The 15,059-nt window shown below is 31.6% G+C and overlaps 1 protein-coding gene across 6 annotated transcripts; it reads right to left on the bottom strand.

Moving 5' to 3' along the window:
• Positions 1–889: 889 nt before the first annotated feature.
• Positions 890–14,848, bottom strand: LOC108744383 (leucine-rich repeat flightless-interacting protein 2). 6 transcript variants are annotated; one of them, XM_018480116.2, is made up of 8 exons: positions 14,528–14,848; positions 13,247–13,355; positions 4,131–4,358; positions 3,616–3,725; positions 3,261–3,559; positions 2,971–3,129; positions 2,639–2,823; positions 890–1,432 (listed from the first exon to the last, which is right to left on the bottom strand). In XM_018480116.2, exons 2-8 carry the CDS (start codon positions 13,325–13,327, stop codon positions 1,322–1,324), a joined length of 1,173 nt encoding a protein of 390 aa, XP_018335618.1. In that variant the 5' UTR covers positions 13,328–13,355; positions 14,528–14,848; the 3' UTR covers positions 890–1,321. The 6 variants fall into 6 exon arrangements, with proteins under 6 accessions (XP_018335618.1, XP_018335616.1, XP_018335621.1 ...); XM_018480114.2 differs by lacking the exons at positions 13,247–13,355; positions 14,528–14,848 and adding exons at positions 1,766–1,814; positions 5,621–6,642; XM_018480119.2 differs by lacking the exon at positions 13,247–13,355 and having other exon boundaries at positions 14,528–14,847.
• Positions 14,849–15,059: the final 211 nt, after the last annotated feature.

Below are 15,059 nucleotides of genomic sequence, written 5' to 3'. Positions count from 1 at the left end.
CTTCTTAAATAAGAATTTTCACCAAATAGATTATAATACAGTCCATTGTAGTATTATTGCTTACTTTGCACATCGTCCAAATCGTAATCGTCAGACGTTGGTCCATTTGAAATACCACTGGATTTTCTTCTTTTATTTCTTTCTTCTTCTAATTCTAATCGAAGATGATTTATCTGATCCTGAAGATCCTTCTTTTCAGCTACGAATTTTCCTAATCGTACGATTAATTACAAATTAAAACTGTACACAAATATAAACAATAGATACATAATAAATTATGTTTTAAATAACAAATATATTGGAAGGTATATTGCAGGAAAAATACAGGATAATAACGAAATAGCGTTCCGATATTACTATATCCTTCTTGGAAGTAAATTATTACAGTAAGTATAATAATTATAGTAGTACACCATTGATAACCATTTCGCGCAATTTTCTTTAGGTAAGAATCGGGGTTTAATGTTACTTCTACTGTTTTAATCTCCCGAAAAGTACTTACTAGGAAAATAAACTATTTAAAAGATTTTTACTTAAACTAAACTTGCAAAAAATAATATTGACTATCAACAGTTCTTGATTGCTTTTTAGCATTAAACTATATGTATTTTAATTTAGTATTTATTACACTGGAAGCAAATCGTTTCTTATCACTGTTAGTGCCAACGTGCCAATTATTATTCATCGAATGTAAAAACGAGTTCGTCTTTTTCTTTTTTCACACGTTGCAAATCACACTTGGTAAAAAAGGAACAGAAGCCATTTAGAGAGGAGGGCAATAAAAAATATTTAGACCTCTAATGATCTAATGTAACGTGAAGATTTTTTTCAAGGAATAAAAAAATCGCAAATTATCGCCACGCTTTGCTTAAAAGACCAAAAAAGTTTCTTTTTTTTTAATGAAGAGGTAGTTAGACAAACATTGTTTCCTGAAAATCTTAAGTAAACAGTCCTTTCCATTATTCAATTGTACCTGTTCTCATTTTTTATGCGCCTATTTTAATTTATATACGAACTTTCGAAAAACGCTCTAAAAGAGAGGTACAATTCTGACGTATGTACTGCCTGAAAGGGATTTATTATTTTTTTTTTATTATTACCATTAAACAATAAAAGCTTGATGTGGTTAATTTTATGATTTAGTATAAATTAAGAGCTCTAATTAGAAGCTTATTAATTATTAATTAATACGACTGAGCATGTACTAATTGGTTACGTTGTTTCCTTATCTTTTTTTTTAATCAGTTCTCGATCCAATCGGCTGTCATGTGACCCTAACTTCGGTGACGGTATTAAAAAGGCTATAAGCCTAAAAAGGTCGTCAGAGGTCCTTTAGGAGGGCTGATTTGGCATTCTTGAGTTTATCGAGTCGTTTGAGGAGGTGAGTGTTTGAGGTTTCCAATTCTTCTGCTCTACTCTGAGCTTCTCTCGCCTAAAAAAATCAAAAACAAAAATATATGTACCCAAAACGATCTTTCTTTTATCACATTTCAAATGACATCTGTTTGAAATTGGAATGCAGTAATTTTTAGTGGAATAAAATGGAATTATGCGTACGATTAGGCTGAATAAAATTAAGGAATCATGCAACACACGCTCGTAATACACTATCTGCTGACTACTGTGCATATTAATTTATTTAATTAATGAACCAGAACCAATAGTGTTTTAGATTTAATTAAAGGTAATGATACAGGTACAATTTAAAAACAAATCGTTGGTAGGGTATACAGGCAACAAGGTAAAACTTTAACTCAACATCTACCTTCGCTATCATCGATATCACTATTATTATTCCAAAAATTACCATTTTCCTGAAAAAACAAGAAGCAAAAACACACCTGTACAAGCTAAAAGCTAAAGAAGTAACGAAGTAAAGGTAGACAATTAAAATAGAAGAAGAAAAAGTATGAAAGTAAAAATAAAATAAAAGTCCATTAAAACAAACAAAAACAATATTGCTCGTCACTAACATAAATTCCTCTATTATCAGAATTGAAATAACCAATGTTATTTTTACATATTGCGAAGAACTATAAAATAGCCAAGACAATTTTGTTACGGCAAAGAGAACAATCACGATGACCGCGAAGAAACAGGAGTCATTAAAAAGCAATAGAAAACATATTAATTCCTAATAGTACTTCTTAGTAAGAATTTAGCATTACAATTACTTATAAAGAATATATCACATTTTAACGATCACTTATTGTCTGAACAAAAAATAATTAGAAAAACGTAGCATTATTGACACTCATTAATTAAACCGCTTGTTATTCATCATCATTATTAAAATTCAAAAATGTGCAGAGTTTAGAAAGCAGAAATTTCCAAAAATTAATAATATTGTTAGGAGTGGACAATGCCATTATGAATTATTTTTTGAGTTTCCTGTATATATAGATACATGTACCCATCGTCTGATACCACTCACCCCCATATATTTTTGACACTTGCGAAAGTCTTATGATGTGCGTTTTAATCACACACGTTTGTGCCGTGTGACTGCGTCCTGCATTTTTTTTTGTAATACAGAGACCACTAATTCCGAATTACTAGTAAGTATATACGTTCTCCTTCGTCTTTCTTAACTTGTGTTGTTTAAATATTTATTTTATGACAATGAATATACATTTACCTCTCTTTGGAGTTTCCGTTTCTCTTGTTTTAACGCCTCCTCCGATTTCTCGTACATTTCGGCTGCTGACTTATATCTTATGACCTGACTCTCAAGCCGTGCCACCGTAGCCTGCAAGGTAGCCACGTCTTGTTCTGCTTTTTGGGCTCTAAATTTAAAGTCCGCCAACTGTCTGACAACATCTCCTGGAACACATATATCATTACTGAAATTATGTACTTCTGATTACATTGACGTTAAGTGTATTGCGTTTGTATTAAGTGCTGTACTTCTTAAATAAGAATTTTCACCAAATAGATTATAATACAGTCCATTGTAGTATTATTGCTTACTTTGCACATCGTCCAAATCGTAATCGTCAGACGTTGGTCCATTTGAAATACCACTGGATTTTCTTCTTTTATTTCTTTCTTCTTCTAATTCTAATCGAAGATGATTTATCTGATCCTGAAGATCCTTCTTTTCAGCTACGAATTTTCCTAATCGTACGTCTACAAAAAAGGATTGTTTCATATAATTACACCAGAAATTTTATTTACTGTTGGGTGCGTGTATAGTCACATTTCGTCATAATATCCATGACCCCCCCCCCTGTATAAGCTCCTCAATTTATTGTAAATACCTAGACTCCCCTCGCCAGCGGACTCGAGCAGCTGGGCATTTTCCGCGGTGACTAGCACTTTCTTAGCGGTCGTTACAATTTCACCGTTGACGGTGCCATCCATCAGAGGTGGTTCTTCCTCGATGACAATCACCAGTCCTTTTTCGGCTATTAACCGATCCCTTTCTTCCAATTCGCTACGTGTCACAGCCAAGTCGTCCTTTAGACGAGCAGACAGCCTTTTTAGCTGGTCATGTTCCCTACACTTATCTTTATGTTCACGCTTCAAACGCGACAATTCATCTTCAATTTCCTCTATCCTAAACAATCCTTATTTTAGCAATGATATAAATTTACGAAATTCTTATAATCTTACCTATCTTTTAACAATTCTAATTGATAAGTTTGTGCAGCTTTCTCGTTGTCAAGCTGAGCATTAGCTATCATAGCTTTTCGGAATTTTTCCTCAAGCTCTTTGAGCTCGTGCTGCAAATCGAAATATTCCCATAAATGAGCTAATATTCTACTCATTTTGTACTATTTCAACGTTAACTAATTCAATTTATATTATGGCACTGTTGAGATCAATTCATTTGTGTAATTGTTAAGTAACTAACGACATTAAGAACGTTGAGATGCGATAAATGATACACGTTTGGCTTACTTTCAACAATTGCAGATTAAAATATTATTTTTTTTTTTTATAGAACAAGGCCTACGCCTAAAAATATTCAAAAAGAATGCATTTCCTACACATAATTATATCTGATTTTGCAAAGAATATTAAAAAAAGTATCAGTAAGACATTAAAAAATATATTAGTAAGTTTCTGATAGTAAAGAATTTAGGTAATATTTTTTTTGTCGATTATTGGATGTGATGGGCACTCACTCTAAGTTCCCTGAGGCTTCCCCCATCTTCAAGCGAGTCCTCAGAACTCCTTCTGCTCGACAAATACCTACTGCCGACCGTTCGAGTCGATCGACTTGAAGCTTCGATCATGTCATATTGTCGATCAGCATTTTCCTCTTGCTCTTTTTGTTGTCTTTCAAGTTCACGCATACGTATTTCCCTTGCTTCAGCCCTCGCTTGCCTACGGGCAAGTAGACGAGCCTCGGCCTGAAAAAAATTAAAAAAAAAACGCACGTAGAAATTTTCCAAAATCCTTTTTGTAGCTTTAAGTAATAAAATAAATAACCGTATATATTTGACAATTTTTCTGTTTACTCAGATAGTTTATGTTAGTTTTTCTTAAAAGAATCGTTGTATTCTGGAAGATACCTTTACAGAAATAACCATATCAATAAATCGGCATATAAACTTCAATAAAATGGATTCAAAATACATCGTATAATTACTTTGTATAAAAGCGTTTCTGGCACTTACTGTGCAAATTGACAGAATATATTTCGATTTCTAAAATGACAAAAAATATGCCATAATTATTTAATTCATATTTAATCAATGCACATAAAAACTACATTTTACATTGATTTAATCTTTAATGAATTAGCGACTTCAATAATTGCTACGGTAATTTTATCCATCAATGTAATAACCTGAAACTTGATAATGCAATAGCAAAATATTTGACTACAATCAGCAATTGAAATAGCAATCGTTGTTATTTAACCATATTAAAAAAATATATAGCATCACATAAAAAAAGAACGAGTAAGCTTTCACTAACAAACTCATAGACAACCAAGAATGCGGTAATATTTAAAATACCATTTAATGTAAAACTACTAAATTTATTGGGTATCTTGAGACTCTTGTCGAACAACGTAAACAGTTACGAGCTTAATAATGGTTTCCAAAACCAGTAAAATTAGAAAGCGGCGATTAAAATAAAAATGTGTTTTTTTGTAATGAATCAGGTAACTGATTTTATAAACACATTGGAAGTTGTTGTCATGGTAAAAATTAAAATTTTCCATATAATTTTCATGGTCTTCGATTCAATATAAATACTGTACTACTTCACCAATCAAAATACCAAAATAAGGTGGTTACCTACTTTAGAAAAATATTTTTTAATGATTGACGGACTTTCTTGTACGATGAGAAGAATATTAGTATAAGATCGAAAAAATTCATTTTTTCTTATGGTGACAGAAAACCATGCAGTATACATACAATAAAAGATTTGTCGCATCCATGAAAACAAATGACTAATAAATTAATTAGCATCGGCATATATAAGGGAACCCATCATTAAAAATTCATAAGGCTGAAAGTGATCATCGCCAATTTTAAAATAAAAACAACCAAAATTAAACAAAACTTCTTACAAACTCATTATGATTTTTCAGATTTTCCATCGAAAATTTTTCAAAAATAATTTTAATATTCTCTACGTATATAATAATAGCACCTACTTCGTCAGAGCTTTGTCCCAAATACTGGGAAATAATAATCGAGTCATCGTGGTCAGAAACAACACTGTGACTCCTGCTAAGTTTCCTTTGCACTGGACTATCACGTCCTTCGTACTCCGAACCATGACTTCCTTTACGTGACCTTTTCACTGACACGAAATGATCACAGGTTTCGTCCTCAGTAACACCACCGATTTTGAACTTTTCACCACTCTTATCCAAATCATTTATATTATCATTGGACTCATCCTTAGTAACACCATCAATTTTAAACTGTTTATTTGACTCCTTGTTATCCTCATTGGACTCATCTTCAGTCACTCCACCAATGTCAAATTTTCCGATGGCATTTTCGTTAACACTGATTACACCTTCACACTGTTGAAGAAGATCACCGTTTGTCACTACACTTGTTTGCACTTCTTCCTCAGTAGGAACAGTAATATAGGAAGAAGGGACAACTTCCTCTCCGGAAGCAGGGACAGCTTCCTCTCGCGAAACAGGGAAATCGCCTTTGGTCTCTTCTGACTCTAATTTCGTGGGTTCGTAATCCATTTCTTGCTCGCCTTGGGTTTTATGGTCTCTCATGAGACCGCCTTCTTCTGATGAACAGTTTCGGACAACTTCTAGCAAGTAATTTCTTTTATCACATGATCCTTCTTCCTTGTTATCTGTTATGGTTTCTCTGGCAGATGATGCTCCTTCTTTTTCTGAACGTATTAAATTTTCAGAACCAACTTTTTCGATTTTCTGAGCGTGCTGGTCTGTAATTTCTTCGTCTGAGTCAAGTGAATTGAGTATATCGACTAATGAGTCCAGACTTCCATGGCTCCCACTTAAACCGCAGCAACTATCGCTATCGTCCTTGGGTTTCGTTAACTTACGATTAATATTACAGTCGTCGTCGCACATTCTAGCAGGTGTTGTCTATTTGCCGTTGGATTTTATACATATTTCATATTTTTGAAAGAAATAGCGAAAGAATCGACGACGTGCTAAGTAAAACTCAGCGAAAGTAAACCTGATGTAGAATACAACAAAAACAGTAAAGAACTGGGTGTTGGAATTTTACATTACCGTATCTTATCAGTTAATGTACATACGTACGTATACATATATGTAATTTGGTAAGAGTGTTCGTTCGAATGATTTCACCTTGCAGTTATTCCCAAGTTAATCAGAAAAACTGAACAGGAGTAATAATGATAAAAAAAAAATAACAAAGTACCGCATTATATGTATACCTAGTTCATGTGAGCCTGATAGTAATTTGTTTTTAGCGAAAAAAAAAAACAGCCACAATAATTATTTAAAACTTTCATTTGTGTAGATCTCAAAATTATTCACTACACTATACATACTGTAGACGTTTACGTTTAGAATAAAAATCAAGAAAAAGCAAATGAATGTAACATATCATGCACAACTCATTTATGAATTAAATGTTTTAACGTTTTCAATCATGATAAAGCAAAAAAAATGTATTATGGCAATTAGGTATAACAGATTAAAATAAATTGCATTAAAATACGCATTTTTCCTTTTCAATCCAGTACACTGCATCGGCATATAATGAATGTTCTACGTAGATACATTTGTAGTATAATTTTACGGAAGTAAGATGGTAGGATATTCCAGAAATAACCGACGAATGAAATGTGTATTAAAATAATGAAAATAACTTTCGATATTCCAAGATTTTGCTGTTTGACTAGATTTTTTAATTAAAAATCACCAATCTTTTGACGTGTTGAACGATTTAAATGTCTATACACAGTGACTTTTCATAGAATGATAGCAAAAAAGGAAATAAAAAAGTCACTCAATTAACCACGGGGTTTTATTATGAACATTAATGTTTCATTATTTTTTATGATTTCGTAAGTACAATATATTTTACTAATTTTAAACAGGTATAGTAGTTACGATTGCATGCTTTTAAAAAATAATAGAAGTACAGTTATGAAAGTAAAGATCGAATTATTCGAGATGCTAAAATAAAGTGTGCAAATTTGCTTAAATCAAAACAAACAAGAACGTAATGGAAGTAATTCGGTAAGTTTGCACAAGTCTTTCGGTTAAATAGTACAATATTTAGAGATGATGTCATGGAAGCTGCATGACATCATTTATAATATCCCAATTCCATTCTAAACACACCAAAACAGACGTAAAAGATGGAAGGTCTTTAAAATGCAGTTGTAATAACAATCAGTTTAATTACAATCTCAAGGAATTTGTTTTTTTTCCGGTAATTATAACAGAAAAGAGGTTGATTCATATTCCTAAGGTAACGTACCTTGCCACATGTATAACGAATTTGTAATTTTACAAATACAGATACCGGGTGGTCACACACAATCAATGATGATCGCCGATAAATCATATTTAGAACCCCATGTATGACTTTATTTTAACACAAACACATAAGACATAAATAGGGGAAAAATTAACAGTTTTTTGCCTCTGGAGCTGTGTTAGACATCATTTAATTTTTCCTGTAAAATTTACAAAACTACCTAACCTATGGACCATTTATAAATGTGTCACCCATATTTTTTGCAACCCTTTAACAAACGTTACACTTCTCTGTCCTATAAACGACTTACTGCGATTAACAACATCATGAAAATATTTTTTCTTTTACTCTACACTTTTTTGAAATAGGGGACTTCAAAATGGGAAATAAAAACTTGGCTATGTTACTTACTTTTCACTAATAAAATTAAGAAACGGTTTACGAAAAAAAAACTCACTACCTAATCACCTCGTAGTCGTCTCATAATAACTTTTATAATTTTTTCAATGTTTAAGGAAACCATAAAGGAAGTTACGATATAATTCGTCCGGTTTATTTACACGGGCAACGGTACAAACCGGAAAATGACTATTAAATTCACTTGTAATTAAATAATTCATAATTTAATTGTCACAATTAGGTACCCACTAATTGTTTTTTCTTTTTTGTTTTTTGGATATCTTTAATGTATCTCATTTTAAAGTACTTCTCGTTAAAAGGCAAACTGCACAATAAAAATAAATTAAGATATCTCTTGACTGCTACAGAATGTAAAATTTATTTTAACAAAAAAAATCCAAAGCGTTTTTAAAAATAATTACTTTTAGGTTAAAAATTAAAGACTTTATTGTTATAATTTTTACATTTATAAATAGCTGACAATTTATTTTACATAGTTTACGTCTTCCTAGATGAAATTCCCGTGATATTACTAACAGAAACCGTGAGCACTACAATAATCGCATTTCTAAAGTCATTTTTAAAACACAATTCATAATTAAAAATAACAAGATCATTGTTATTATCAATTACCGCATTCACACAAATATGCGTGAAAATACGAGAAATTTTATCGGTTTTTTTCTAACAATTGGTTTACTTACTAGAATTCTTGAATGAATAGTAGATAAAAAAAGATAAATACGGAGTTAGGTGACGACGTTAGAACTTTTTTATCAATAATTTAACAATTAGTGATTCTAATACATTATTATTATCATGTATTATTCGTAATTGCATGTATTATTCGTAAAATGCAACCAGCTTTGAACCTTGATGAAACCATTTTTTATTTCCGCAAGACTTACATAAGTCAGCTAATTTGTTTAAAATATTTGATGTGTTCTTAGGTGAGAAATCCAGAATCCGAAGAAATTTTAAACCCCCTATCAGATGAAAAGAAAGCTTTAATGAGCTCTGAAGAAGTAACACTAAAGAGGTTTCGATTTTACAGATGAAAAATGAGATTTGAGATACCTTCAGAAAAGTTTGTTTAGAAAAGGCATATAATAATACTCTAAGAATCATTTAAATAAATATTTTGTTAGCAAGCATAAATATGATAGTGTGCAAGATCCTTCCTTACAGTGAAGAACTTTAGGCCCTTCCTGCGATCCCTGAGAATGTCAATCGCAACAGATTTTCCACAGGAGATAGCGGCGCTTGCGATGAAAGCTTTAACTTTTTTGAAAAAAGAACTTCCTGCGGAATTGCATACGTATTCTACTCGACCATTCATTGAAAAATTTTAATTAAAGCAAATTGTTGTAATAGTTTAATAATATACAATTTGAACTGTAATTGAATTGCTCATAATGCACCGAGAACAATGGAAAAACGTTTATATTAATGCTATTGCTTTGTAAACATAACCATTGTAATAAAAAGTTTTCAAAACATAACATATTTTATAATTTTAATGTAGGTATTCACTTTTCTTGAAAGAAAAGTGTAGATTTATTTGGCAAGTTTTTCTAAATAAACAGCCGTTTAAAAGAAGTTGAAAATGGAATGGATTTAGTTATGTAACTCATTTATTTAACGATGAAAATCCCTATTTCACTAAACGATTAATATTTATTGGAAAACGTCATAAAGAACAACTGAGCCTATTTTTATCCCTTATAACAAGGCTATTTTCGAAAAGAGAGTTAAATATAAATCCATATGTACCTGCACACGTACTTAATTAGTAAAGAATTGGAATGAGCAGGTCCGTAGTTAGGCATTTCTTTTTAACTTACGTTTTTCCTCTTCTGTAGTAATCCGGAGCAGTGAAGAACGCTATTCGAAATTTCATTTTTCGTTTCTTCCAAACAGTCAGTTATCGAGGGTTCTCTTTGAAACTGTTTCAAAAAATCCAAATGGTAACCGTTTACTTTCGGACCAAACACCATCTTTCAGAATGTTAACTTGTCGACTGTGTTTCAGTAATTATCACTTGTGACCACTTTACACATTCATGATATGCAAATAGATATTTATGACATATACCACCGGTCAGGCTACTTAATCAGGCAGGCAGCTTGTTATTTTAAAGTTTACGTTTTTGTTCATACAATGAAATATTCGAAAATTTATCGTTTACACATTCCGATTGAAGGCAGACGCTTTGTAATGTTTTCGTAGACACTGTTCGTAAAACAATTGTAACACCGGTATAAAAATATTTTCGCGATTTTGTCATTGTCGTGTGTTATTAAACGTTCTAAACACGAACAACCGTTAATTGCGGTAATTACCATTTTATCTCGGCAAAACTGTTGGCAATAAGATTTTTTGTTAATTGTGTACCATGAAAATTCAAAGACAGTTTTTCAATGTAGCATTTTCGCAACTGCTTCCATTATTACTCACAATTATAATAAGAAGTTGATATGATTTTACAAAAAAAAATTAACTGAATTGAATGGTATCGACTACCTACTGCAACATTTTAACATAAGATAAAACAAAAGTGTTCTAACGAGGAGAAGGTTTGAACTGGTTGAAAATGCATAAGTGCGGGGAAGGTTTTCCTTTTGGTCGAGTCTAAAATAAACTGCTGTAACCACAAGACGATACACTGCACTTTGAATGAATACCTCATTTACTTTAACCAATATTGCACACGAAAATTGTACAAACTAAGAAAAATTTCAATTTAAAGTTATTCTTACAAATAATTTAATAGTTTAATTGTACACTGAACCATTGCTTTGATAGTTTAATAAAAAAAAACTTAATATTGCCTAAATTCAAATTAGAATTTTTTTTGGTAAAAATTTTGCTTGAGTAGTAGAGAAACCATGAAGCTTCGAGAGAAACTAAAGTAGTTACTTATTACAACAACAAAATAGTAGTCTATAAAATTTAACCGCTTCGATTATCCATGTTTGATAAAATAAGGGCGTAACAGCACACTTTCGGAACGCGTATTCTGCTTATTCTCTCCAATTCACGATCTCATGGATGACATCGCACAGGTCACAAAAGTTCATCACCAAGGGCGACCGACATTCTAACGAAAATTCTCGTCAATCTTTCGAAATAGTTAATAATATTTGCCAGCAAACAAATTAGAAGAAAAGAAGAACAACTTCGAAGTCTACTGTTGTATTTACAAAAACGGTAAGTAATACGACTTCCTAGAGGCTCAAAAGAATACCTTCGCAGAAGATGATGTCCACCGCAAACGGTATACATGAGCCAAGGAAAACCCGACAAACGAGATGTGCACATGCAAACTATGACGACGCGACCGGCGTCCAGACGGGCGTCGCGGCGCACGGCGACAGTTCATTCCCCCAGAATTTCATAGAGTTTAAAACCCACCGACGATGATGTCGCCGTTCATGCGGGTTCATTAAAAAGGGAACGAAAATAAACACGTGCACCGGAAGAAAAGTCGACCGGTGCATGGCCATGTGTATTTGACAATATTAAGTACACTTCAGGCCATAAATTTTGAATTTACGGTGCGGAATTCCTTAGGAAATTTAAGGATATGTTTCCGATTTTTGTTTTAATATCATCACGAAATCCAAATTAATATCGGTAATAAATTATTTAAAACTGAATCTATTTTAAGGAGTTGAAAATGTTACGAAAGGTGGTAGCAGAGAAGTGGAAAAGCAAAGAATTAAATTGCAATGATAAGATTGTCTGTAGGGGGTTGAATTGGAAAAGGACTTCGTATTACGGTAGGAAAATACAACAAGTACAAAGGAACTTTTTTTTTCTCACAGACTCGACTGTGTAATTAAGTTTGTAAAAAACTTGGTAAATAGTAATTCTATTCAAATTATTTTTTTAGAGTTCCATAAACTTTTGAACATGAGTCTACAATTTCAGCACGGGCAATTTTTTTACGACAGATCGAATTTAGAAGTAGAGTACGATATTTTCGTATATTTCACGTATTCGCAGTATGTTGCCCCACATTTTGAACAATATACACATTTTCATACTGAAATGCTTATTTACAAACCAATACTTAACTGGAACATCTTAAATTCTAGAATCGTATAAAAACTGTAGTAAAAATCTTTAGTTACACATTAAGGAAATTCCTGGACAAAGTAAACGAAAACATTTTGTTTTTGCAATGAATTTATGTGAATTCATTTCAAATGTTTTCGTTATTATTATCATAAAAGAACTTTTTTAGATCATACAGTTTACCTGCTAGATAATGTAAAAGCTTTTTGAGTTAGACACTCTGTTTTATTACCGGAACAGATTCAATTTTTATTTTCTTTTTACGGCTTATAAGAACGGAAATTTGATACAACGTTCTTCCGCTTTAAAGTGAACTTACAAAGTCGTAACACCCATTTCCTGATACACCCTACAATGTTCACTACGTTTCTAAAACGGTCTTTCCCCTATTCTGAGATAGTATCATGTGTATGAAATTATTATGTTCCCCTTTAAAGTCAGAAGTAAAAGAAAAACCAAAATCACTATGTTTTACCTAGCTCCTCAAAATAAAATTTTATTTTACATCAGAGTAAAAATTTATATTACGTATAATGTAATAATAGTGCAGATGCATGTAAAAATATTATACATGGACGTATTCAAAAGTCATTTTATTTAATGACATTTTTATAATAATGAGGACAATTAATAATAGTAAGGATTATAAATAAAATATTTAATTTATCTGATGTGCAGTTCATGAAAAAATTTTATGATTCTATTCAAAGATTAATTTATTTTATTTAACATATACTGGCATTTGCCAAAATGGAATAAAACTCCATTTGGCCATAATAACTAACTTTTTATGATAAATGTCGATAAAAAGCTCTTAAAAGGGGGGCATAGTAAACATATGCACTCACCTCTTTAGCAATTTGGTCGAGAGCTTGGTCTTCAGCAGAAGTTTTTGGATTAATTCTTCTGCGTCCACCACCTCCATCCATGGCCACGAAAGATACACCCAAAACACACCTGGGGGTAACATAAATATACGTGACACAGACAGCAACAAAACATAACATTATCACAAAACAACATTGAGTAAAATAATAATGGAACACGAACACAAACAACATAGATAGGTATCCTCCACCTCACAAAAGGAATACAAAAATTAAGTATAACAAATAATAAGCATGCTTTAGAAGTAAACTATTTTGTTAAGTAGTAGGTGGTCTTAAAATTTTGTTTTCTTTTTGTTTAAGTCAGAAAGGTCGTTCTAGCATAAAATCTGTATAGGCAGGACACATATAATTGGAATAAAGTTCCTTCCCACAATCAAACAAAAATAGGCATACAAATAAGGGGATTTCTGATATAAATCAAAAGATGTACCAATTAGCGTTTTGAAGGTGCTAAAAAAATAATAATAACAGTTGCAAAATAATGTTCATTCTACATTTGTAGATAATAAAAAAACAGCAATGCTATGGATATGTAACTGACATTATCCTAGAATTTTGAGTAATAAGTGCTACTGATTCTATTAAGTATTATAATTTAATAAAACCTCAGATTGGACGTCTCCAACTAGCTTATCATTCATACAACGTTTTTTTACAAATGATTTTAAAATTATAATCTAGTCAAATAGTAGGTATGCTATAAAACAATTCTGACGTAATTTTTAATTAAAAACTGAATAACTTTTTTCCTTGACGTGATTTGTGAATATGTGTTGTAGATGATAGTTACTGAATGGGGTTCTTCTACAAACTACCCGTTACCTCAATATTTCTTTTTATTTCTGAACACAAATAATGTTAGTACCTGTCACGAGCAACAGAAATTTAAAAACAAAACAAATTTTTTGAACACTACATTATAAAGAATTCAAAGGAAGATAATTACCCTGCTGGTATTTAAGGTAATGGGTCAAGATAATTTGGCATGCCTATCAAGCAAAAATAGAATCTATTTTTCTCCCTAAAGGTATTTTTATGTTATTAGACAAAAGCAAACATTGGTACTCTTCTGTTCTTTCAATGTTTTATGCATATTATAGAAACAATTAAAACAATTTGTAATATCCACATTCTTATTACAACAAAAACAAATCATCAACTACGAGCAGGTGTTTGTGGGTGTGCTACAAAATTCTGATTCATTGGCTTTATGCCAGACTATGACCACTAAATACTTGCCTGATATTAAGTTACTCATCCAATATCTGCCTCCTTTATGTACATCTTATCATTTCTGATGAGTTGAATGGAGATATTATCTCCGATATGATATCTAATCAACAAATTTCACCAACGTAGAGGTTCTGGGGTAAAATAAATACTAGCACTCAGATAACACTATATCATATACACAAGAAATATTTAGGAATTCTTTGTAATTAAAAATTAATCTACACGTTATCTTATCACAGATAAAATGCGTCATAAGTATTCAATAAAACCAAAAGTTTGCACATGTGTAAATTCGTGACGACATTTTTAATTCCGTGAGCAATACTGCCAATATTATTTTTTTCTAAAGACCCTTCAAGTCGAAATTTTAAAATTCAAATATCGAAAACAGAAAATTCTAAAATAATCCTTCTTACCCCAATAATAACAGAAAATTGATTTTATGATAACTCCTGTTTTAGACACACAAATTGAGTTTTAAAGCTGAATATGAATAATATACTACAGGAAGGTTTGATTTAAACAGCAATTTTAAATG

The sequence above is a fragment of the Agrilus planipennis genome, unplaced genomic scaffold (genome assembly GCF_000699045.2).
Source record: "Agrilus planipennis isolate EAB-ADULT unplaced genomic scaffold, Apla_2.0 scaffold17, whole genome shotgun sequence".
Taxonomy (NCBI): domain Eukaryota; kingdom Metazoa; phylum Arthropoda; class Insecta; order Coleoptera; family Buprestidae; genus Agrilus; species Agrilus planipennis.
This window is presented reverse-complemented; position numbering and strand designations above follow the sequence as displayed.

Bases quoted from the DNA above. Each gene is read 5' to 3' on its own strand.
- LOC108744383 (XM_018480113.2), bottom strand. From the start codon at position 6,532: ATGTGCGACGACGACTGTAATATTAATCGTAAGTTAACGAAACCCAAG. The intron at 3,726-4,130 runs GTGAGTGCCCAT...TTCGATTTGCAG, and splicing joins GAAGCCTCAGGGAACTTAGA to CACGAGCTCAAAGAGCTTGA. The intron at 2,824-2,970 runs GTAAGCAATAAT...TATGTGTTCCAG, and splicing joins CGATTTGGACGATGTGCAAA to GAGATGTTGTCAGACAGTTG.